The following is a 26,039-nucleotide window of genomic DNA, read 5'->3' as shown; positions in this document are numbered from 1 at the left end:
TCGTCGCCGCGTCTTCTCTGCAGGCCTCGAAGCCGCTGACCAGGCCTGGGATCGCAGACTCAAGGGGCGGGACGGGGCAGCGCCCAGTGTGCCTGTTCCTGGCTGTGTACGTGTGATGCCACCACGCAGGAGGTGAGAGCGGCGATCAAAAGGCCACCGTCCATGGGTTTGAGGGGACGCACTGCAGAACGCTTCAGGTGGACGCAATCTGAGCAGAGCGCACACTGTCCGGCTCGCGTGGATGTGAAGGCTGGTGCAAGAGCGGACGTGCTCCGCCCCGCGGCACGGGAGCTGCGCTTCCCACCCGGCCGCAGCTTCCTCCGGGGTCCTTCCCCCCGCTGACACTAGGACCCTCAGGAAGCGTGACTTCGACCACAGTGTCCCAGATCACAGTGCTGCCAGTGCTCTGGTGAGCTCGAGGGATGTCCTTCGGCCTCGATCCTTGCCTGAGTTCTTTCCCACAAGGACGACGTCCTGTCCTACCGGTCGGCCTGCCGGAACACGTGGCCTGCCCTGCGGGGAATCTGATTACCGTTTCCACGGCAAATCCGTGCCGAGCCTCGTACCAGGGGACTGGGCAGCAGGATGTGATACGGTTTAAAAACATTACCGACTCTTTCATATTATATAATCGGTCTGAACCTTGCCCAAACCAGAACCAATCCAAACTTGTTATCATCGAATATCAAAACTCATACCTCAGGGAAAAGGAAGTGAGCGAAATCTCTATCTCCAGTGAACGCCTTGGTGAAGGCCTGGGGCTCGTAAAAGCGCTTGTTACTGTAGTTAAGATTCAACGGTTTCGGATATTCCAAAAAGTACACGTGCTACTACTTCCTTCCGGAGAAAACTGGAGACTTTGTGCGGTAAGCTTTCCCCGAAATGAAATGGCGAGCATTCTGTCTTCCACCGACTGAACGTTTACTGAGTCCGAACTGCGGGCCAGGCACTGTTCGTGTTCTCTGATCGCTCGGCCGCCCTGGGGTCCTGCAGCCTCGGCACTGCATGACACAGGCACCGTTTCTGGACAGTGGAAATGGTTCTCCGATCAGTGCAGAAGAACGGAGAGAACCCTTGAAAGACTACACCGAGCCACAACTACCTTACTCTACAGACTACTTCTGTGATAGTGAATGCAGACGAGCTTACGAGCATGTCAGAAAGTGCAGATGAGCTATAGCAGAAGCTGACTTGGGCGCGAATGCCACACAAGCCACCAACGCGAGCAGGGCCTGACCACAATGGGAATCATGCAGAGCCAGGACGCTAATGGGTCACCTGTCCCCTCAGGACACTCAACTTTACTTTCTTATGTAGAAAATATTAATTTACAGTAAAAACAATCTTCCGTAAGTACGTGGCCATCCACACATACAGAGCTTCTTTCTCTTTATGCAAAAAGCCTATACTAATTAGAGTTTTACATAATGAATCAATTTTCCATGGGGAGAAATTCAAACAAAATGAAAACTAGTCTGATCAACTCCATGAAGATGACCCATAGACACCTGAAACTCAGCATCTCTGCATTTTTTAAGTTTGGATTTCTATCTATTATTTTTCAAAAAGAGGGATCAGACTTACATACTGCACTATGCGTAACAGAGCATAAGACTCGAACTTATGACAGCTCCTTCACATGGATTCAGTGATACTATGGGTCAAATAAGAGACTCACGGAACAGACGCAGGTTGCGGCTGCTTAACCCATCCCCCTCCCCAGCTCCCGGCCTCCCATCCACAGGGCCATCTGTTCCCACAGCCGTCCTGACCTCTCTCTCAACAACGCGGGAGAACAAGAGCTCCCTTCCTTCCTGATTTTGCTCCGTGGCACTAGATACAGCAGCCAAAGAGGACGGCGCGGAGTCAGCGAGGAGCCGGCGTGGGAGCCCCGGCCTGGACAACAGCCTCTGAGCGGCTCACTGTCCACCCTGCGGTTGCCCTGGGCAACACCGGCACAGAACCTCCTCTGCTGCTCACTCACTGCTTGAGGACCTAACAGTCTAGTCAAAGACAGATACCTGGACAAACTTACAATACAATGTGACATACAGCACAAGACTGGGGGCAGTTTTCTGGAAGAACTGAGAAAAGGAACCTAAAGACGATGGGCCAACAGGTTTCCGGAGGAGCAGGAGCGGGGCTCTAAGGGGAGGGAAGGGCTGCAATGTGGGGAGCCCAGGACACGTGCGCGCAGGGAGCCCGTCATTTACTAGCGAGCGCCAGAGAACTCCTGAAGGGCTAGCGGAGCTGCGATTTGGGAAAATTAATCTGGGAAGCAACGGCTAGTCAGTAAGCTATTATCGGGTAAGAACGGTATAAAGCAGAAGGAAGACAATGTACATGAAGAAAGAACAAGGAGAGTAAATAGCAACGATCACAAGAACTGGTAACTGATGAATATAAAGGACGAAAAGCCACAGTGGTATTTTCATTACATCCGCACACGTGGAGAATGGCCATCTTTGAAAGCGGAAAGCAAAACACTTTTCAGCAGACAGAAGGTCGACCGCGGCACCCACGCTGAGTGACGGGATTCTGCACCACTCCTGAGCTGACGGGAGAGACCGCTCTGACCCACAGCTCGCCGGGGTCGCTGTGCGTGACGGCGCATCCCCGTTCACGTCAGCGTGACTCTTAGAGATCCCGGCTATTCTAAACCTGCAAAAACTAGCACAGGGAAATCTTACTCATGTTCCAATGAGAAAATGAAAATTATCTAAGTATCGACATATAAAAGTGACATTAAGGATGACGCTCAGGCTAGAATCTTAACTTTAGGACAGGATGATTTTCCAGTATAAGTTACAAACGGCAAACAAAAAGCTGACGTTTACCCAAAAGAGTGTGCATCATAGTCCATCCACCAAATGACAGCGGGTCTCCAGTGCCCAGAAAACTTTATCAGGAGTAAGTGAGCCGCCGGGACCCTTAAGAGCAGGAGGACAGCGTAACGGACCTCGCGTGAAAAGCTGTATAAGATGGACCCGCAGGCAAGGCCACCACAGCGGACAGTGGCTGAGCCCTGCCTGCATCAAGGGGCGGCGCTCGCCTCGAGCTGTGCCCTGCTGTGTCCCTCCCTGCAGCAGGGCGGGGTTTCACCAGTGCCCTCAACTTTGATAAAAAAAAAAAGGGTCCTCATTTAATTAAGACAAAATAAGAAAAATAACAACAGATAGATATTTTCAACTGTCTCCACAGGTGGAAAAGCAGATAAGAACTGGGAACGTCCTCGAGTCATTCCGACTGGGCCTTTCTTGCCAAGTTGGGAAGGCGCAGTGTTCCTTAAAGGCGAGGAGTCTAAGTAACGGGTTGGTCTTGAAAGCAGCTCCTGAGGGAGGGGCTGATCCCGAGTGTCACAGTCACCCTCCCGCATGGTGCTGTGGTGCTACAGGATCAGCAACCGGGCTAACCTCAGGTACATTCGATCATCTACGTAAACACAGCTCCACGGCTTGGCATCTTCACGGGTGTCACAAGAAGCATCCTCAGAGAATGACCGAGGAATAAAAATGATGGACTGCTCTGCTGACTTTCACATATAACTTACTTTCCATCGCCTTCGCGGTAAAAACACATGCTGTGGTGCTACAGGATCAGCAACCGGGCTAACCTCAGGTACATTCGATCATCTACGTAAACACAGCTCCACGGCTCGGCATCTTCACGGGTGTCAAAAGAAGTATCCTCAGAGAATGACCGAGGAATAAAAATGATGGACTGCTCTGCTGACTTTCACATATAACTTACTTTCCATCGTCTTCGTGGTAAAAACACACCTTCCCTCTGAGATGAAATGGTAATCTGTGCATCTGCTTTTTAGGTTGAACGTAAGCAGATAATAATACCTTTCGTGGTGATTCAGAGTGTTCTTCTAATTGTACTGTGATCGAGTTTCAGATTAAAATAATTTGCTTGCCAAGATATGCACTTGCTCAAAGTTTTAATCCTCAAGATTACAGGTAGAGATATAAAAGGTGGAGTTTTTAAAATGTTATGTCCCTCTTTTAATTTCATAAGCTATGTTTTCTGCACTACTTAGTGGAAGATTCCAAAAGGAATAGGTGAATGGGAAAGCAGCGTGAACTTAGGGCATAAAGCATTTAAGACTTACAACCATTTTCCTCATTATACTTCTAAGCCTTACAAATAAATGTTAAACATTAACGAGTTAAACATTAACTATGGTCAGGAACTACTCTTCGCCACAGAAGGCACACAGGTGACAAGGGCAGTCGAGCTGGCATTTTTAATACTCACCAATGAGAAATAATTCTTCAGACTGAACAGCACGGCCATGCTCTACCACGTGCGCTTCACGTTTTCATGGTATGCAGGCAGATGCAATTTTAAAGTGACAGACATCCCATAATGACTACACTATAAAAAAATTCAAGTTCTCATTGCATTGAATTATGTTTTTTTCTTTAACCTCATCTTTTAGTTTTATTTACCGAAGAAGATTGTATTTGGAAAGCTATTTAAACCCACAAATCTGTCAGCAGTTTCTTTTGCAGGGGTGACATGGGAAAAAGGACTGCATTATGAGGGACAAAGGATGTGTTACAAGGTGACCTTGAACTGCGGGCTCCCCGCTCCACATGCCGTGCTGCTCGGATGCTCCGCATTTGCCTCAGCTCATGTGTACACGGGGGGAAAACGTGAGTTACTCATTTCAAACTTGAAAATGTCAGGAATGTAAAAAGTGGAAGCTCCAACTTTTATGTGAAACCAAGGCATAGACGTTTCATTAAAAACGAGACTGTTACAGTCAGATAGGTGCAAACTTGTCAGCATGGATTCTGAGTGTGCACTTATGTCACAGAGACCCAGGTACACGAGCTCACTATGGAGCAATGCCACAGCCATGCCCTGTTTCCCTGAAACTGGTGAGTGCTCAGGTTATCACTATACGAAGGAAGAATGAAAAAGGAGTTTTAGCTACAGCAATAGTTTTTGAACTGCTCTGCAGTCTCCAAAGTGCCTCAGAGGTCACAGCAGGAAAGCTACGCAGGTGGGACGGGCCCCCGCCGAAGCAGATCCGGTCTTAGCTCTTTTATACAATGGTCTTCCCAAAAAAGCTTTCATTTGAGGGAGGAAAAAAGGTTCTGCTACTAAAATCTTTAGAGACCACTCATCTTTACTTTTAAAAATAACAGAACAGACCAACACTGAATTCTAAAATAAAGCTTTCCTAGAGAAACAGCTCTGGATTGGAAAAAAGGTGGAAAGAACATTTGCTCATTTTTTTGTGATAGTATTTTGCTTTTGTAGTTTCCGAATGTGCTGATGTAATCTTCACCTGTTAGTCTTTCTTATTGTTTATTATCACTTGAAAAGCAAAGCCAGCCAGCACAGCCCCAACCTGGTAAGGACTTTTTCCTGCCAGTTTATACGAGAAGCTCAACAATGACTTTTCCCTGGCCCTTCTCGCCAGCTCCCCGAGAACTCCCGTCACTGCTCCACGCGCGGAGCTGCCGCATCCTGGGACCGGGTCTCCTTGGTTTTGGCGGGACACTTCCACTGGTAGCTTCCTCGAAAGAGGCGCGTGGGGATGAATGTGTTCTCGGTCGTGCGTGTGTGAAACGCATTCACGTCATCTTCCCGCGTGCTGTCAGACACAGAACTCCAGGCTGGAAATCACGGCCCGGAAAGGTACCGCGGAGGAAGCACGCGCTCCCGTCCAGGCCCGCCGCTGCCGTAGGGGACTCCAGTTCTTCGTCCTGTGTATGCGACGGGCCGGGGCGGGACACCTGATAGAGACGGTCGACGAGATGGTCGACGAGAAAACTCGTTCTCCAACTCACGGGAAGAAATGTGGACAGTTTTCTCTGCTCTCTCTGAAACGCCTGTTAGTCATAGGCTTGCATTTCTCCAATTCCCATCTCTCTGTGTTATTTCCTGGGAGACTTACTCAACTTTTCTCCAATTCTTCTACTGCATCAAATAAAAAAAAATTTCTACCTGAATATGTTAAAATTTCAACGAACAAAGAAGTGAACATCCTGCGCAGAGCCTCCGGTGCCTGTTTCATGCCGGCACTGTCCTTATGTCCCTCCCATCGGCTCCCTCGCCGTCTCTCCTCCCCTCGTTTATTTTAGGGTGCTTTTATATTAGAAGCTTTCTTCGAATACTGGTGATCCTTAGCTTTCCACTCATATCTAGGAATGAGGCACTCAATTCCGAGTGGAAGTCGGGCATGGGCGAGGCCTGTCAGCGTGTGTGCTCCGGTCTGAAATCAGGGAGTGCGGTGCCTCCAGCTTTGTTCTTTTTTTCTCAATATTCTTTGGCTTTGGGACCCTTTGTGGTTCCATGCGCATTCCAGGATTGTTTGTTCTCTTTCTGTGAAAAATGCCATTGGAATTTTGATAAGAATTGCACTGAATCTGTAGATTGTTTCTGAAAGACCTGTCAGCAAATTACCATCATTTAAAAATCCTCAATTATCTTTTGAATATGATTTTTTAAATTGAAAGTATTATGTGTGTGTGTGTGTGTGTACACACACACTGAATTACTTGCTTTAAATTTGTCTTACTATTTTACGATGTGGGCATCTCTGTGTTTTCTGTAGACGTTGTCCCCTAATCCTAGTTTTAATACTGTTTACAGGTATTAGGTATTAGTGCAATGTATGAGCCACAAAGTGGATATAAAACCTGAGAACTGTAAAGATAGAAAGGCTCTAGAAAATTTCTCTTAACAAAAGGAAGTTGAACTTCTGAGGTTAGACTTGCCTCAGGTCATAAAGACTTAGCGGCAGAACTTAGAGAATGAGGCTCATTAGCATAATGTTCAAAAGGAAAAAGAATTGTTTTCTTCACAGCTAACAGTCCTTTGAGGGAATAATTCTCTTTTGCCACTAAAAGTTATATCATCACAGTTATGAAATGAAGGCAAAAATAAGTTATTGAGGAAATATGGTGATTATTATCTATACACATTTACAGAGCAAAAAATTGATTCAGAATTGATCTTTTTACAGAAAAAAATACATTTAATACCTTATTAAATATATTTTGAATAAAAAAATTATTGATTTAAAATTAATTATTGATTTAAAATTAAAAATTTCTGCTCTACGAAAGACACAGTTTGGATAGTGAAAAGATAAGCCACAGACTAGGGAAAATCTTTAGAAGACACAAATCTGATAAAGGAGTGGTATCCGAAATATATAAAGAACTCTTAAAATTCAACAAGAAGAAAACCTCATTAAAAAATTGGTAAAAGATCTGAACAGACAGCTCACCAAAGAAGACATACAGATGGCAAATAAACATATGAAAAGATGATAAACATCATACGTCATCCGGGAATTGCAAATTATCCTTGAGGTACCCTATACATGTACCGCCATGGCTAAAATCTAAGACGCTGACATCAAATGCTGGCGAGGATATGGATTAACAGAAATTTTCAGTTTTATATCCTACATACGAGCGATATCATGAGGTTTTCAACTTTTTCTGTCTGACTTATACACGGACTGTGGATTAGTGGTTACCAGACGGATGAGGGTGGGGTAGACAGGGGTAAAAGGGGTCGATATTTGGTGATGGAAAGAGATCTAACTCTTCTGAGTGGTGAACACACAATGCAATACATATACGACTTAATGTTGAATGATACACTTGAACCTTATTTGATTTTGTAATGTCACCCCAATAATTTTAATAAAAAAGAAAAAAGAGAACTTTCATTTATTGCTGATGGAAATACAAAATGGCACAGCCACATTACAAGACGGTTTGCCAGTTTCTTATAAAGCTAAACATATTCTTACCATACGATCTAGCAATCACATTCTATTCATCCATGAAAATATCCCTGTAGGGTTCAAAAACAAGCAGACTAGACTCGGCATTAAGTGTCTGATGTGCTGTACACAGCAGGTCCACGTATTAACTTCACAGTGTAAGTGTCTTTATTAAACTATAAGGAAGCCATAGTCAAATGTCAGACCAGCTAGCTCCTCTGAACCTGTGCCTGTGTGCACATTTCATGCCCATTACGACTCATTCCGCTGTGTAAGAAAGCTCATTTTGAACTGACGACTTTTAGATTCATTTCCCCCCTAATCTCCAGTTCTGACACTTATGCTTAAGATGCGGGGCAGAGGGGAGAGAAGGACAAAATGCCGGGGACTATGGGACTATTATTTTTTTATATCTAAGAGTGTTTGTTTGACCTTTTATATTTTTAAGGATTCTGGCAAGAAGTCAATGCGAGGCAAACTAAACACGATTCTTGCTTTTAAATATAAAACCACTCTTTAAGGATTCTTTTCGAGTGAATAAGAATATGCCAAGGGGCTACTTTTGCTACTTTCGAAAGAATGTCTTGTCCAAATGCCAAAAACGGTTTAAGTGATTAAAAAAAAATTCTGAAGAAAAAGAGAAAACAACTAATTCATGATTTTGAACTTCTACCATGATAAAAGTGGCATGTGCCTTACACCTGATGGTATTTTGCTCCCAAATAAGCAGGGAACCTTTCCTACAAATATAAAAGCAAAGCCCATTTTCCAGATTTTAACAGCAAAAGGAGAGCTGGCTATTTACTATTACAGAACACCGGAAATAATATTTGGAAGTTAAAAACATAAAAAAAGAGAGCCATGCAAATCTTAATTCTTTCCACTTTTCTTTCTAGCCTAAGGCAAAATTAGATTTTGTTTTCTAATTTCCAAAACTTAGCGGGGGTTATATTTAAGAACAATTTAACAATTGCATTGCAACTCTGGATCCTCATTTTATAGGGGGTTAGTAACATTGTCATAGAATGACACCTTTGAAAACTCTGAATTACATCCCTTAGTCACCAGCAAACACCAACGACAAACATGCAGTGCTTTGGTCCTCAGTGTTAGATTTCTGAGTCTCACCTAAACACCTGGGTTCAATCATAACCTAAATGAAAGGGGCCGGTAATTAGGTATGCTTATTTCCTAATCAGCGGTCTCCAACAATTCTGGCCCCAGGGACTGGTGCTCCTATGAGAATCTAATGCTTGATGATCTGAGGTGGAGCTGAGGCGGTGATGCCAGCACCGGGGAGCGGCTGCGAATACAGATGGAGCTTCACTCCCTCATCTGCTGCTCACTGCCTGCTGTGCGGCCTGGTTCCTAACAAGCCACGGAGGGTACTGGATTCCCGGCCCAGGGGCTGGGGACCCCCATCTTAAATGATCGCTCTAGTACAAACAGAACTCCTCAACTTTCTAAAGTTGCTAGGTTCACTGCTTTTTCTTTTTTATTAACAAAATTAGGTTAAAAAGAATTAAGTTGTCCACAAGGAACTAGGAATTACATTAACAAATATGCTGAAGTAGGGATACTGAGTAGAGGAAGAAACAACTTTATAACTTGAAAGTAAAAAACAGTACATATCTTTTACAAAGAAAAAATAAAAATACAGATTACAGTTTTATAAATATAAACCAGCTGAAAAAATGCTGCATGTTACTACCTATAAAATATAGTTTGAATTTAAAGAACACACCATTAAAATCAAAAACATGACAAGCACATAAAACACTCATTAGGATTATTCATAAAATCTAAGGCAATAAAACATGGAAAAATATTTTTTATATCAGAGATCGATGAAATTGGACTTGTTCGGTATAAAAAATGTTAACAAAAATGATTTATTGGGCACCTACTCTGTCGTACCAGGATGGGCTCCTCGTGTGAACTGTGCCATTTGCTCTGGACATCAGCTCTGTGCAGTGGAGGCCTCTCTAATTCACGTGAAAGAAAACGGCTCACGAGCTGGGCGATGGGCCGCCTTGGCATCTGGACTTAGATCTTCCTCATTCTATAACCCACTAGTTCACCTCTAATGCAGTTCCACGCAACGGAAAATGTTCTTAAAAGAAGCAGTTTTCACATGTTGGTGGCACACTTTTCGTACACAGATCAATTAGGATTATTATTAGAAATTAGCCTTCTATCGCCTCAAATAACCAAACAAAAATAGCCAACCCTACCAGAGTCTATACCACAGGATTAACTGAATGCTTTACACATCTTTTTGAAACCGTAAGTTCCTCTCAAGCTGGTTGAATCCCCAGATTTTATCACTCTTTTGAAGATGAAGAAGCACAGATTAAATGTGTGCAAATATTCTAAAGAACCCACATGAGTCGATGGAAAGACTGAGAATCTGGAAGGAGTGCCAAAACGCTCAGATCAGCATTACTACTGGCCCGAGTAATTGTTCACAGATACGGCTTTAGCCCGGTACCAGGCTCGGGGACTAGCTTGCCAGGTGGGCCTTGACTAACTCGTTGCCGTGATACACGGCTTCCCTATAAAGGACTTGCGGTATTTGGTTATAAAATGCTGTACTGAGTTTGTTGCCAGCTGGCCTCTCATCCAACATCCACTTCCTTTCTGACTAATGCTTCTTGTAATCTGACAGCAGTGTTTAGCACCTGGCAAGGAGTCAGTACTACAGGTATGGCAGCACAGGGTGTTCCGGAGGATGATATGCTTTGCTGTAAACACCTCTCAGGTGAGCTGAATTAAGGTTCTTTTACTGCCAGTTTCGGGAGAGGCTGAGTGTGGAAACGCAGACAATGTTTACCTCTCCACAGACTGGAGGTTTTAAAAACTGTAACTTAAAATGAACATTATAACTTTGAAAATTATACTTACTTTCCTAACAGTTTAGGGGAAAAGTAGGCTGCTCCATATTTCTACTTTATAACACTTTTTATCCTAACGCCTCCAGAATCATAGGTATTGAACTTGACTAGATAAGCAGAAGAACTAAAGGTCTCAGGAAAAAAAAAAAAAAAAAAATCACTGGGCCTGGGAATCTCTGAGCAAGTACAACTTTCTTTTAAAGTTTGCTAAGGAGAATTTTATTAAAATCTGAATTCGAGCACTGTCAAGCATCTTGCAAGGTCCCCGTCCTCTGGTGCCGTGATCAGGGGCTCCGGCCACAGTGACCAGTGTTCACAGACACTGACCAAGATCCCTGGACCCCAAGTCTCTCAGAAGCATTGAGAGGAAAACCATACCCATCTGCAGGCGCAACCCTTCAGGGACAGGCACATAATAACCACACGGGCTTTTAGCATTAGAAAGGACCGCAGGGCTATTCCCACCCCTTATTAAAGCGTAAGAACGGAGCTCTAGAGATAAACGCTTTGGCCAGACCGATGCTGTAGTGAATGGCCAAGACGGGACTACAGTCCAGTTCTCACCTTTTACCAAACTTCTCCATTTAGTAAGTAGACTGTAGAATAATAGTAAAGGGGCGGGGGTGGCTGGCTTAACAGGCGCAGTTTAAATATTTGCTTTGAATATTTCTCATTTTTGCTCTGAAGGTCGTTATCATAATTCATTTACAACAGGGCAGCCTTATTTCAGCCATGCTCGGAGCTGACGAGGTAAGGACTCGCCCCAGGAGCGCGTGTTTGAAGCCGTAAGTGCTGACTCGGCTCTTCCTGTCCTGTTCTACTTGGGGGACTCCTGCTCACCCGTGACATGTAGATCGACTGTCCCCTTTTGACCCCACCTGACTTTCCAGGCTGTGGCCACTTGTACAGGTGCTGCACCTCGTGGCAGGTTGACGTGCTCGTGTACAAGACACCCTTACTATTCCAATCCATCCCATTCACAAAACATTTCTGCCCAAAGGCTCAGGGCAAACCTTAAAGTCACAGAGAGTAGTTCATCTATGTGGGATTAAAATCACCGTCTGCCAGCCGCATCGCCAGCGCCACAGCGCCAAACGGGACACTGAGGAGGCGGGGACCAGGGCAGCGACGACCGCAAGGCTCTTCCTGCGTCAGGCCTGGCTTCTCCGCGCTCGACGTCTGTTATCTCATTGAAATCTCAAACCGTTTCAGTCACGCGGACGTTTTACTAATGAGGAACAGGAGGTGTGAAGAAGTTCCATGACCTGAATGAAATCACCCTGACAGGACGGAGCCACAAGCCTATGAAAAGTCCACTCATCTGCGACATCAAAATTCTTTCTTTTCCACTTTCTTGCCTCTGGGAAGTTAATTCCTCAAATCTTGATAGAGGAAATAAATGCTCTGATCGCCTGTATTATTTATAAAATGTACAGTTGATTCCTGGCTTTTAGATATGTTCTTGATTTCACTTAATGAGGTAATCACCAAAATAAGAATAACATTCAAACACAAATAAACACTCAACCCCAATTTTACAGATATCAGTTGTCGGCCCACGTTAGCAAATCCTACACAGAGAGGAATGTCTCTTACTCATCACCCTGTCCCCAAACACAGGGCACACAGGTGATGGATCTAGATACAGCTTTCATGTGCATCAGCGATTGTCGGTTTCCTCTCGGTGGGTAACACAAAGGTTTTCCGAAAGCAACTAGCATCATTTGATAAAAGACAAATGAAAAAAATGAAGCGGAATCTGCTACAAATAACTTAAAAAATAAAAATCAAAGCGAAAGAAAACAATAGCTGTAACCAAAAAAGACTTCTTATTTCCTCCTGAACTGAATGCCCATCTGCTTTTAAACGGCAACATGTTTTTCCGTTAACCAGGACCTACAGCCAAGAAGCCAGAGACAATGGGGTGTGGCCACGGGGGAGTGGTGGGTGCGGGGATGGCTGAAGGGTGCTGCCTGCCAGCCACCAAGGCTGCTCCCGAGTGACCACGCTCTCCCTCCAGCGGGCAAAGAACTTCCCCTGGGACCTCTCCCGAGGATGACAGAAATGCGTCCGCTCTCTGGGTGCCCTCTGCGGTGACAGAGGGCGGAGCAGTCCGAAGGGCACAGGGAGACACTCAAACACTGGGCCTGTGTAAGTTTTGATGGAACAAGGTTGACGGAGCCAAAGAAAGCACTAGGTGGAAAGAAAATATTTTTTTAAAGTGCCCCCCCATCCCAGCCATTAAAAGTAGCGCCTATATCATCTCCATTCCAATCATCCTCTATGACATTTTCATTAAAATGAAAAATAAAATACTCACTATACTTCAAATTAACATTTTACGTAAAAAACAGACTATCGGCAATTTCCTCATCACTGGCCAAATTCGTGTTCCTACAACTAATAGCATACAATTACATAAAATTACTTTTATATAATTTTGATTATATTACTCTCCTGTGAAGACAATTAATTGATCTGTTTTTGTTTTTATATCAAAAGTGGCACAGAGACACTCTGCAACTCTGAGAAAGTGGCTGTGCCTGGAGCGGGGTACACTGCTTCAAAGTCAGAGGTCTCCCCTTGTGACAAATAAGAATGGAAGTCTATTTATTATAAATATAATTTTAAAAATCTTTTTTCCTTTTTTTCAGTTTAAAAGTGTTTGTCAAATATATACTACGGAGTAAGTTCATGATTTTCAAAAATTTTTTTTCCCTTTTGTTTTTTTTTTTCAGCTTAAGACGCGTTTGTTAAATATGCGCCCCGCGGTGGGTTCTCTGTGGAAGGGCACGTCCTCTGTCTGGGGGCGGTCAGGCACCGAGCCTGCAGGGGTCAGGTGACTGACGTTCTGGCTCTGAATTTGTTTTACTATTAAAAAATCAAACCGAATGTGGGCTCTCAACATTGCAGTACCATTTCCACTCTGATGGAGAGTAGGGGAAACAGATGAGACCTTTTATTTCATCTGAAGCTAAATTTTCTCTCTTATGTTTCCTATTTACTAGTTTTAAGACTTTTAAAAAAATCATAATAGTTCTCAAATAATAGGGCACCTGCGTATATTAGCTAAATATTCAGACCACTCCCCAAAACACAAAAAATGTGGTACAGACCTGTCTTGTCCAAATAGAAAGCCCCAGAACTACTAAGATACAGCTCTGAAACAAAATTTCGATGAAGTCGTAATAATATATTGATTATAACTGGGAACACTGAGGGTGCCCTCCCCTACCCAAGCATTACAGACACAAAAATGTAATTTGAGGAAGAACAAATTTCTGTTACCTTTCTTGTGACTATTTTTTAGAAGATCTGATACAAGCATTAATCAGAAAGGAAGGCGCTTCTATTTTAGACTAAATAGGGCATGTGCCACCTAAGAGCCCGCAAGCTGGTACAACGCACCCTGGCACCACGCGGGAGACCTCACCTTCCAGCCCGACGGGACCTCGCCGGCTCTGATTTCTGTTCCACGTCACTACCATAAATTACTTCAAAGTGAGAAAGGCGCGTTTATACCCTGCTAACTGCTCTTCCACTCCACTCAGCTCAAGTGAAAGACCGATGGTTTCTTCCCCTTGCCATTTCCTGTACACCTCAAGTGAAAGACCGATGGTTTCTTCCCCTTGCCGTTTCCTGACACCTCACGTACAGGACGCCAGCCCTCGGTCCTACAGCAAACACTGAACTCTAGAACAGCCGTAGCTCAGTCAACAGCAGCTGTACATTCGCTCGAACGTTGGGATGTTCACGCCGAGAGATGCTCTACGACTACAGTTGCAGACAGGACTTAGATGCACATGTACTTCAAGTGCCTCTCAAGCGACTTACTACATGGCTTTTCCCTGCCATGAGACTGAAAACCTAAAGGAGGAGAATCATGTTTACATAGTTCACACTTGAAACAAAACAATGAGTAGACGAGGACCTTGTTTTGGTGGTTGCTATTAGCTATGACTGCGTGACACGCTAAGTCCGATTCCACATGTCAACCGACTTAAAGGATTCTCTGAGCACCACCACTGACCTATTATCTGTCAGTCCTGCGTTTTTACGGAAGGCAGATAAAAACAGCAGCAAGCAAAACAGAACGCGCAGTCTCAGTCTGCTGGATCATTCAGAATAAAAAGCATCTATCATTTCTTACTTAGAAAATATTAATCTCCCCATACGAACCCGTATCAGTGGTATTCAGAAGATATTTCTGTGTGGAGGAAATGCACATAGAAAGATGCACAATTATTTTAATGGAATTTTAACTTGTAAGTAAAAACAGCCTAAGAGTTGCTAAGGACAGAAAAATGTTTATCTGCCACACTTCAAACTCTCATACTTTCACAGAGGTCCCGCTACGCTTATTGAGGGTGTACTTTCGCGGTTAAGAATAAACTGTCCCTTTTAGTTTTTATGTGAGAATCTTTGTTCGTACACAAGTACACCGAGATAATTTTCCAAAATGACCAAAGAGGACAGTAATACAATCTCTTTGCCAAGTCTTCTGTACTTCGGAGTGCTCTCACGAGATCCTAATTTCACTTTTATGGTCTCTGAGAAAGCGGTAGGTGGCACATCGTTTCCATTTGATAGGTCGAGACGTCAAAAAGTTCAGAGCCGTGAGTGTGGCTGGAAGCTGCTGTATGAAGAAGCCCAAACGAAGACTCCTGCTGCCAGCCAGTGATCTCTCCACTGTATGATGCTACTGCTCTGAAGACCGCATTTTAAGAAATATGTAAAAATAACTGAGATACAATAAAAGCCAGATAAGACGCAATTTAATCTAGCGATTGCCTGTCATGTAGTGTACCTCCTGTGTTAAGATTTCCTGATATATGGTTATTTAAAACAGCGGGCACCAAGCAGTCTTTTCGCCGAGGACCCCAAGTCACCGCTTTCCTCCCACCGAGGGACCCTGGGAAGAACCCTCTTACCTCTGCCCCTGAATACGTGTCCGTGCGGAGGATGAGTTCGTCCAGATCAACGTCCTGACTGATCGGCATAGAGTGAAACTGCAGGTTAAATATTTCCCTTCTCGTCGCTGCATCTGGTAAAGGCACGTAGACGATCCTGTCGATTCTTCCAGGCCGCATCAGAGCCTGGCAAGAAGAAGGGGCCATGTGGGTTAACCAGGCTCGGAGGTGACCTTCTCCGTGGACGGTGCCCAAGCAGAGGGGACGTCCAGAGTCTCCCGGACTTCCCACTACCGTCCACAAATAAAACACGTCCTAGAGACACTACAAGCTACTTCCAAGTTTCAAACCAATAAACAATATTCAGAACACTTTTGAAAATGGGAAAGCAGTATTTCTGAGAGGTTTTATGCTCCTCAGCAACTGTCAGGTCAGTAAAAGATGACTATTCTCTTCTAGGAGAACGCAAATATGACCTCCATTCATCACGTCAAAAGAGATTTTTTAAATAACTTCCTGCAGTAAATCTTAAATATGGCTTAAGCTGTTTCAGAGAGCCCTCAGAATAGCCCAGCTCTGAGAACGGGATACTTCTGGTGCTGAATGCAGTCAAATAAACGTTTCTCTCATTTTACCAAAGGTGAATGCCTAAATTATCTTACAGCTAATGAAGTCATCTACTCAGAAACATTTATTGAGCAGGCATTATATAGCAGACTCTGTTCTTGGTACTCGAAAACAGCTTGAGATAGATAAGTGTAAAATTGACTATGGTGATGGTTATACGTGTCTGTGAATATATGAAAAACCACTGAATTCTCTATTTTAGATGAGTGGCATTGCCGGTATGTGAAGTATATCTCAATTAAGCTGTTAAAAGAGATACAGGTCTAAAATGCGTGTTCACGCGTGTGTGTGTACGCGTCCACCGAGGACATGGGGCCGTTTTCAGGTGGGGTAGGAGAACAAGCCTCTCCGAGGAGGTAACCTGGAGACACCCACGGGAGCCAGCACGCAAAGGTCTGGAGAAAGAGCATCATGGTAAAGAAAACATCAAGGGCAAAGGCAAGGCTGACTGGTACGCTCGGGGAAGGAAAAAAACCCGATGTGGTAGAAACGGTGAGTCAGGGGAACGAGGCAGGCAATGCCGTCAGAGAGGCAGTCACGGGCAGATCGTAAGGCCTCAAAAGACATGCTGAAGATTCTGGATTATATTCTATTTGCCATAAGAAGCTATTGGAAGGTTTTAAGTAAGAAAGCGGAATGGAAAGATTTATATAGTACCAGGTCACTCTTGAGGGACAGTAGCAAAAGATCTAACGTGTATAATCAGAATCCCAGAGGGAAAGGAAAGACGGGGCAGAAAAAATATTTGAAGAAAGAGCCAAACTTTCCCCAATTGGCACACACACATAAATTTCCATGACGAAGAAGCTCAGTGAATCTCAAACAAAATAAATACAAAACATGCCACACCTAGACACATCACGATCAAACTGCTGAAAACCAAAGATAAAGAAAATCTCGAAAGCTGCCAGACTGCATACAGGGACAATGGTCTGAATCACTCATGACTCTCGATCAAAACAACGGAGGGCAGAAACCAGTAGAACATCTTCCACGTGACGAGAGAATAAAAACAGCATCCCGGAATTCTACTCCCAGTGAAAATATCCTCCGATGATGAAAAAAAATGAAGTCACCTTCGGATTTAAAAACGAGAAAATTTGCTTCCAGCAGACCTACTCTGCAGAAAATGCTCAAGGAAGATCTTCAGGTTGATGGAAGATGACACAGAAAGGAAAACGAATCTTCGGGAAAAATGAAGAGCACTGCCAATGAAATACCCCCAGAACGGAGACTCCTTCCACCTCCCCAAAATCACTGTCATCACTGGCATAATCGGAAATGGCATTTCCTGAAGATTTAAGAAACGCTCGCTTATAAATAGTGAGAAACGGCACATTTCTATACGCGTAATTTTCGAGGTGAAGTATCCGGAAAGAACTGACAGAAGTAAATACAGACATCAAGGAAGACCCCAGGCGTGAACACCTCGTTAAAAAAACAAAAGTGAAAAAAACAAGGCCCTGAAAATATAGCTGAGACTATACATAGAGCGCTACAGAAAAGGCGAACGTCAAAACCTCGATGTGGTTGCTCTGCGGGAATCAGCACAAAAAATGAAGATATTCTCATCCGCAGTAAACCGTCCTTTGCCTCTGACCCAGGAGGCTCCTATCTTTTCTCAGCCTCCATGAAATTGCAGTGGTAGCTGCTTAGCTTTCAAATAGGGTAATAGGGAATTCCCTTTAGAATTCCAAAGAGACTGTTAAACTCACGCGGTCAACACCATCATCCCTCACACCAGCGCTTCATAAAATACTCCAGTGCGTACGAACAGATGTAATGGAAAAAGGGTTTCTTGTTAAATAAGTTTGGGAAACACTGGGTAGAAACAGGTTTCTCTATGTAGAAATGTTTGGTGTCTACACTGAGGGATATTACAAATCTCTAAGGGCTGTAGTTATACAGAAATTCTATCCCAAATTCCCAAATTCCAATCACAGAACACCTCAAGAGTTAATATTCCATTTTTACTTTGAAAAATGCTGTATACTTTTCGCACATGTCACAATACCTAGAACATGGTGTCTAAAAGATATCTATTTATTCTTATGTACAAATTAGCAAGCAAAGTCAACTAACAAATGCATAGTCAATATATTTCCTTTGTTCAAAAATAAGTGCTTTAATTATTTGCAGACTATTGCCTACAACTAACAGTTCATTAGGGGGAAATGATGCGTGATCTGCTTCCTTGAAAAGTACTTTATCCTATAATTCAAAACTGCATTTAAATCATGGGATCACTTCCTCCCTCACCTAAAACAAATACAGGATTCAAGAAATTAGGATGATTCTAGTAGATATATACTTCCAAATTATTAAGAATGTTATCTAAGACAAATAACATCAATATTTATATAACCCTTTAGAGTCTAACAGGCACTCTCACGTACTATATTTCACTTAATATTCCTGCAAAGCCCGAGAAGTAGATATTGTCATACTCTAAGAAAAGGAAAATGAGGCCGAAGCGCACGTAATAAATGGAAGAAACTTGGCTGAAATCAGGCCTCTGAATGTTGAATTAGTCCTTTCTCACTTAATTCTCCTGCCAGTACCGTGTGACCCTCAGCATTAATGATGAATGAAAATTCTTGTTCTGAAATATGACACAGATAACAAAATAAATTGAAATAATTTTCATCAAAAAATTATTACACATCTACTATGTGCAAGGCCCTGGTTTGGCTGCTGGGGATATAGCTGTGAATAGCTTGGTTTTATTTTTAAGTTTTTTTTTTTTTTTTTAAGTTATCCTTTTCACCCTTTTGGGAGAAGTCACATTCTAGGCTGTTTTCAACTTTCCTTTCTGACAGCTGGAAGACCGTAGCAAAGGGTGTATCGAAGGCACTGGAACAGCACTCGGCATGCGTCTGTGCTTTCCCCGCGAGTCGTAGCCGTCTGCAGGCGGTGCAGGCTGAGTACACTTCAAGATTAGAATGTCGTCTGGGCCAACAGCCAGCTAGGCTTTTTCTGGCCTGATCTCGTCAGTGAAAGTGAGCTTAAAAAACAGTAGGAAAGAGCTTTCCTTCCTGCAGAATCCTGAATAAGTTAACACCCTTCCTAGAATTTCTTTAAAAATACTGCTCTACGATACTAGAGTGGAAGAATGATGGCATGTTGAATGATGGCACGTTGTTATTTTAAATCACAAGACAGCTCTCAATGAAGAAACAAGCCACGGCTCCCCAAAAGCTGGAGCGCTCTGGCCCCAAGGTCACAGACACTCTGGCCTCTCCATTAAATCTCTATTTTAAAAAATCACAGGGCAAACTGCCTTTCCGAGAGGACGTATCCAAGACCCTGGCAAGTCTCCACACCTTGACCAGCCTCAGTTTCCTCATGAAAATCAAAGTGGTTCTTTAATTGGAGAGGCCTGTGTGCACCTGACAAGAATTCTTCTCAGAATCCAGATGAGAAGACACGCCGGGCCCGATCCTGTTAACTTCAGAGAGTTTACCTGAAATCTGCGTGCGCCCCAGACTGAAAATTACGGTATCAGGCGATCTTTTAAACGTGACCTCCAGTCTCAATTCTAGGACTCCATTAGAGCATCCTACACCTAAGGAAATGTCCACAGACTGCATGACACGGTCACTACAGAAATGTGTGATTGCTGCTTCATTACGAATTCTCACTATTCATAAAACTAACACTGTTAGCTGTTCTCCTTCTGACCTTTACAGAAAGGACTCAAAAGCATTTCTGGTATTTCACTTTGATTCTTACTGGTCCAACTTTCTATCAGTTACAGGGCTGCCTTTTCTCTTTTAAAGATTCCGAAATTCAACTCCCGTAATTTCACATCCCATCGATGTTCAAATCTAATTTAATTAGCATAAATACTCGTTCAGACCAAAGTATTAAAACAGACACTGAAAAATCGGGCCCTGGCCACCATTCCTGTGCAGCGATCAGCAGGGGACACCCTCCCGAGAGGGGCGAGGGGCACTGAGCCCTTAAGTCCCATGCTACTAAAAACATACCAGCGTTATCCCAAGTCATGGAGGAGAAGGTTCCAGAAACTGGGGAGAGAGCTGGATCCGTGGTAACAGCTCTGACTTTTTTCAAAGAAATCGTGAACTTATTCTAGACATCTCTCTCACTCAAAATCCAACTGATACATTGGTATGGTTATTGATACCTCTTATATCTCCCTTGAAACTTTCATTGCTACTCCATCTTCATTATTTGTTTCTTTACCATCTGACTTTCCCACCAGACTGCAGGCTATACGTAGCGGAGGGTATATGTTGTTTTATTCGACCCCGGCAACTCAGCAGTGGCACGGACGAGGCACTCAGTAGCGTCCGCTCGCTGAAGGCAAGCCAGGCAATCTCCGTTCTGAACGGCGTGCCTGCGGGGCTGGTCATCCTGTCTGCAGTTCCATCCTTCCCTTCCCCTACTCCTCCGTGGCCACATCGTTCCTGCTGGCTCATTCTAACAGGACATACTGTAACTGCCGATTTCTGACCACTGAACAGCAGGCACCTCAGGGGGACAGTCACAGTCAAGCACAGTGTTCCGGGCCTCTGGCATCGTGGTACGACTCCTGCCTGGCCCGCAGCTGTCCCCTCCTCTCTCATGTGGCCCGGCCTCCCGGCCCTCACACACACCTTGCTCTGCTCAGAGCAGCATTTCACCTTCTCAGCTACCGGGCAAGCTCCACCTCTTGTTCAAGTCTCAGCTTAATAGTCTTCTCCTTTATATGCCCTTCTATGACTCTTCCAAGTACATAACCTGCAATCTGGCATACAGGTTAAAAGTGAGGGTAAAAGAATCAGCCCGACAGGTTAAACTTTAACTGGGTCAACATTTTAGCTCCACCGCTTATCAGCCGTGTGTCTGGACAAATCATTTAAACCTCTCGGTACTTCAAAATCCTTAACAGTCCTAGTATCTACTCAGAGGATGATCACATCAATTGAATGATATGATGGATGTAAAGAGCTCAGCACGGTGCTTGGCGCTCGGCATGAACGCTTCTCTTTAGATGCTGGGACTGTTCCGTATATTTATCCCCAGTGCTTGACTGAGCTCCTGGAGCACAGGGAGTGCTAGTTATCTTTGGATCCTAGTACCTGGCACATGGTAGACGTTCATGTTCTCTGAATGAATGAAAGAACGAATGTTCCAAAACCTCCTATTCTATGAGGTTAGAATAACAGTAGAAAAGTCAGGTTAAAAAACAGATTCTTGATTTATCTTTCTAAAATATCAATGTTTAAAAAAGACTGCTATTTAACGACTCTCCACTTGCCTCTTCCTCTCCCTCCTTCTTTTCATAGCCTCTGAAATGCTCAATTCATAGCACTTTCGTTAAGAGAAAGGCGATCTTACAGAGCGTGCTTGCTCGCATCAACAGAAAGCTGATGGGAGAACTGCTAAGAGAGGCGGCCCTAAATACACGCCAGATTTATGCAATCTTTTCAGGCTGCTGGCCCGCCCCACTCAGTCTTAGAGATGGACACGGCTGACGTCTGGAAGTGTTTTATATTTCTGACTTTAGCTGCTATCTGTTAAAATATTTATTGTTTATTTCCCGCTGTATTGAGGGATAACTAACAAATGTAACTGTGTATATTTAAAGTGTATGACGTGCTGATCTGGTACACAGACACATTATGAAGTGCTTATCAAGATCGAGGTAATTACCACATCCACAGCTTCACACAGTTAACTCTTTGGTGTGCGGTGGGAATACCCGAGACCTCCTCTCAGCAAATTTTGAGTATACAACACTGTGTTGGTCACTATGTTGGACGTTAAATCCTCAGAACTTACTCATCTTGTGACTGAAAGTTTGTACCCTTTCACAGATATGTCCCCATATCCACCTCCCCTTAGACCCTGGCAACCACCACTCTGTTTCTATGAATGGCCTTTTCATTTTATTATTTATTTCTAAGATTCCATATATAAGTGCTACCATATCGTATTTGATTTTCTCTGGCTTATTTCATTGTAGCTGCTATCTTTTAAGGCTTCAAATTCTCAATGTTTCAGAAATCCAATTTCATAATATTTTATATGTAGTTTAGTAATCTCTAAAAGTTTAAGTAGAGTGAAGAAGGAATAGCTTTAGAGACCAATAAAGTAAGCAGTATTTAGTAAAAATCATGTAAATTAAGCCCCTGTGATGAACACTCTTCATTATAATACATGGTAAACTTCTGGAGTGATAAGAAAGAAAGAAATTGTACTTAAGTTAGAGGAGTTATCTCCTGAACGGATCAGGAAACAGACACAGATTTTATATGTAATTTGAATAACAAAAACTTAACTACTTACATATTTAAAAGTAACTAGAAGACATCAATGGGGCAACTTTTTTTGTGTGCATGCAAAACACTATCTGCGATACAAAAAAAACAGCAGATGACTTGGTTCTAACCTTCTTTACACATCAAAAGTGGAGAAAAGTCAACGTGCAGAGAATTAATTGCAGCAAATTTTAACCTACAGGCTAAGACAGTAGTAGAAAAGATGACAAAACAGAAATAACTGCCACATTAATTACAAATGTAAAGATGAGGCAAAAATCAAATTGCAATTTGATGGATACTGTTATACTAAAAGCCAATCAATTTAATGAGATAAAACCAGCCAATATTTACCTAATGCATATATAAGACACTTTTAGAAAGGCAGAAATAGTTCGAGAGGAGGGTGTTAGAGATCAAGATAAACTACACTTAAGCAACAGGCTCTGTAAAACCAAGAAAACCAATCTTTGTAATAATGCCTTCCTTATGGCTTGTAGCTTAGTGAACCTTTTAAAAAAATCACTTGAGATCTTTTAATTTTATAGTATAACTAAGTAGTAATGATATGTAGTTAATTAAACGCATTATCCTTTAAATAAGTAATCCTTTTGAGATGGGTGTATTTGATACCGTGGAGAATATGGGGGGAGGGGGAAAAACTTTCCAAAAAGCTAAGAAAGTGAGAATTTTATTTTATCAATATATTTTTTTAAAGACATAACATCATTACTGGTGCAGAACATAATTACCTAGCCTTAAAATTAAGTTATTATAACTAGTTCAGAAAATAAAAAGTGAGGAGTTAAGATAAACTGATGAGGTAAGACGCTGGAAATGAAGAATTGCCAGTGTCCTTAAGAAACCTAGACACCTTTTCCTGACCCAGATGAGCTGGGCCTTAAATGACAAGTAGGGGGACTTTATCGGGTTGAGACGGTGGACAAAGGCAGAGTGAATACTGGCTGCAACAACATACCAACCACCGCAGGGCGGGCAAAGGTTACATGGTCACACTGTGGCCGACCTTCCCGCGGAGCACTGGGACTGGTCACACGTCTGCTCGGATGTGGCCTCCTTCAGGGCCAAGAGCCCAGAGGGGGCGGAGGCTCCAGGAGTCAGAGAGCATCCGCACGTGACAGGCCACGAAAAAGGCTGGGAAGCACTGGTAGAGGACCCTTGGAACATAGGGCTATGGAGGTGGGTGACGTAAACAAACAAACGAAAAAGCAACTCCACAGCTATGATTATTTTATATATGGTGGGTATTGTCAAGGACTTAGAAAGTCCATAGGATATTGTGGAAGGTTTTTAATCAGGTGAAGGACAGGCCCGATTTTCTGTTTAAGAAAGTAAACAACTCTGGCAGCGTGGAGGTGGCACAGGAATGAAATATAGCTTCCAGTTAGACAGTTAAGACAATCTTGAGGTCTTTAATTAAAACATGAATAATAGCAGTGGCAGTGAACCAGAAAAAGATGACTGAAGAGATGTCTTTGAAGTAGATCTGCCCATAGTTTCCAACTTATTAGACATTTCCCCTCTCGACGAGGCCTCTCCATCGTGCAAAGGAAGATAAAGCAGGGTTTCTTTTAGCTAGGTGTGGATTTGTGCTCTGCGAAGAGAACAATACTTGCCCATTTAAAGTCTAGATCTTACCATGTGCCACGACCTCACCTTTCGCCTGCCGGAAATGCTTTTTAAACAACATTTCCATCCGCATCACAGCTGCTGAGGACCCTCAGTTACCCCCGCACTACACGGCGCTCCGGGGCTCCCTGACATTCACAGAGCAGGTCGATTCTGCAGACATCTACTGAGTATCTCCTGGGTGCTAGGCGCAGGATGAGGCGCTAAGGTGACAATGTTCTTTGCCCTTTGAAAAACAATTCTTTCAAACGGATTTCTGTGTGACGGCATCTGAGCACGTGTTTGTGTTACAACAAACCCGTCCATCGGTCTGCAGGCGTCTGCCTCTGTGGGGCTTGCTCGGTTCTGTGACAGCCCACGGCGCCATGTGAGGAAAGACGACGCACCTCACAGCAGGTGTTGAGGAAGGATGCACCACGGTCCACGCGGCACTCGACAATGAGCACAAGAGCGAAGAAAAACAATTCAACATACACACACACGCGCGTGCGTGCGCGTCCTCGTACTAGAATAACATATTCTTCACCTACTTCTATTTAAAGGGCCCTTTTCAAAGGTCGGGGCTGGGTGAGAAAGGTGAAGGGAGATATCGTCAAGAGCACTGTGGTGAGTTTGCACAGCGACGGATGATGACTACAATCAGTGGGGTGATCCCACTGTCAAGTATAAAAATGTCCGATCACCATACTGTACACCTGCAACTAATATAACTGTACTATATACCAACTATACTCAAATACAAATAAAATAAATAAGTAAATAAAATAAAGCCAAAAGCCAAAACAGTGTTTATCTAGAACTAATCCTAATTCTTCCTCTTGTTAACAGTGAATCTGCTTTTTGATAAACCACAGAGCAAAACTGAAAACACTGCAATTAAGCTTCTGAATATCTCTATAAAATTCCCTCATTTAAAAGTTCTCTGTAAAGTAGAAGGGGGGCGGCTTCCTACGTATACACTGATTTAAAAAACTTTTTCTTTTTATGGTGACATTAGTTAACGAAATCCAACAAGTTTCAGCTGTACACTTTAAGGGTAAGGCATATACGCTGATTTTTAATGTATTTAAATATAAATATTCCCATAGGTTCCTAACAGGGATGAAGGTGGGGGACGCCCTGACCCCTGCTTCTTTCTCCAGCATCCTGTCCCCGTACTCGGCCCCTCCCGGCCCTTTATTTTCCAGCAGCGCAAACTCCGTAGCTGCTGAAAACCCGTCCCTCGCAGCGGCGCACGCTCCTCTCTCTGTGGGGACGGCGCCGGCCCCACGCTCCTGATCCGGGCAAATTCTAGTTCTTCCTTCAAACCACGTCCGCACACACGAAGGAATCGTTATTTTTTTCTTTATATTATTTCTAAACACGGTTCACATGTCTACTGCACGTTATACGATATTTGTTCACATGTTCTAACCCCCCCCTTGGAATGTAAGGTACTCAAGGGACATATATTTTTCAAAATTAAAAAAAATCAGTTCATCAAAAATGCCAGGGGTTACGGATAGCAAAACCAAGGCAGAGAGAGGGTCGGTAAGTTCCCCAAAGTCACACAGTAAGTGGTGGAGACAGGAAAGCAGGTGTCACACTGGGCCACTGGGCCTCGGCACAGTCCCAGTCCGGCAAAGGTCACACTGTGAACAGACGCCGGGCTCCCTGCCTGGTCGGTCATGAGGGCAAGAATCATTTTTACTTAAAGCAAAAGCATTTTTTCTTCATTTGACACGAAGAGAATTAGAAGCGCGAGGATGTCTCCTCTTCCTGAACTCCTGCGCTTGCTGAGACCGCGTCGCGGCCTGGACACCTGGATGTCAGGTCCCGCACCATGACGTGGCAGAGCTTGGAAAAAGCGTTCTGGTCGTTTAAAACGGTCAGATGCTGAGCTCCTACTCCACACGGGAACTGCGACCAGAGCTCTGCCAGGCAGGTCCTCACG

The 26,039-nt window shown here is 43.6% G+C and overlaps 1 protein-coding gene across 1 annotated transcript in view; it reads right to left on the bottom strand.

Moving 5' to 3' along the window:
- The window catches only part of SPATA5 (spermatogenesis associated 5), a 234,734-nt gene that overhangs the window by 20,927 nt on the left and 187,768 nt on the right, over nt 1-26,039 (bottom strand). The window contains exon 16 of the mRNA XM_015593907.2: nt 15,585-15,749. Coding sequence (XP_015449393.1) covers nt 15,585-15,749 — 165 coding nt within the window. The remainder of the gene's footprint in view (nt 1-15,584; nt 15,750-26,039) is intronic.

This window comes from Pteropus alecto, unplaced genomic scaffold, assembly GCF_000325575.1.
Source record: "Pteropus alecto unplaced genomic scaffold, ASM32557v1 scaffold17, whole genome shotgun sequence".
In the NCBI taxonomy this organism is placed as follows: Eukaryota; Metazoa; Chordata; class Mammalia; order Chiroptera; family Pteropodidae; genus Pteropus; species Pteropus alecto.
The sequence above is the reverse complement of the archived record's forward strand: the minus strand, read 5'-3'. Positions and strand labels throughout refer to the sequence as shown.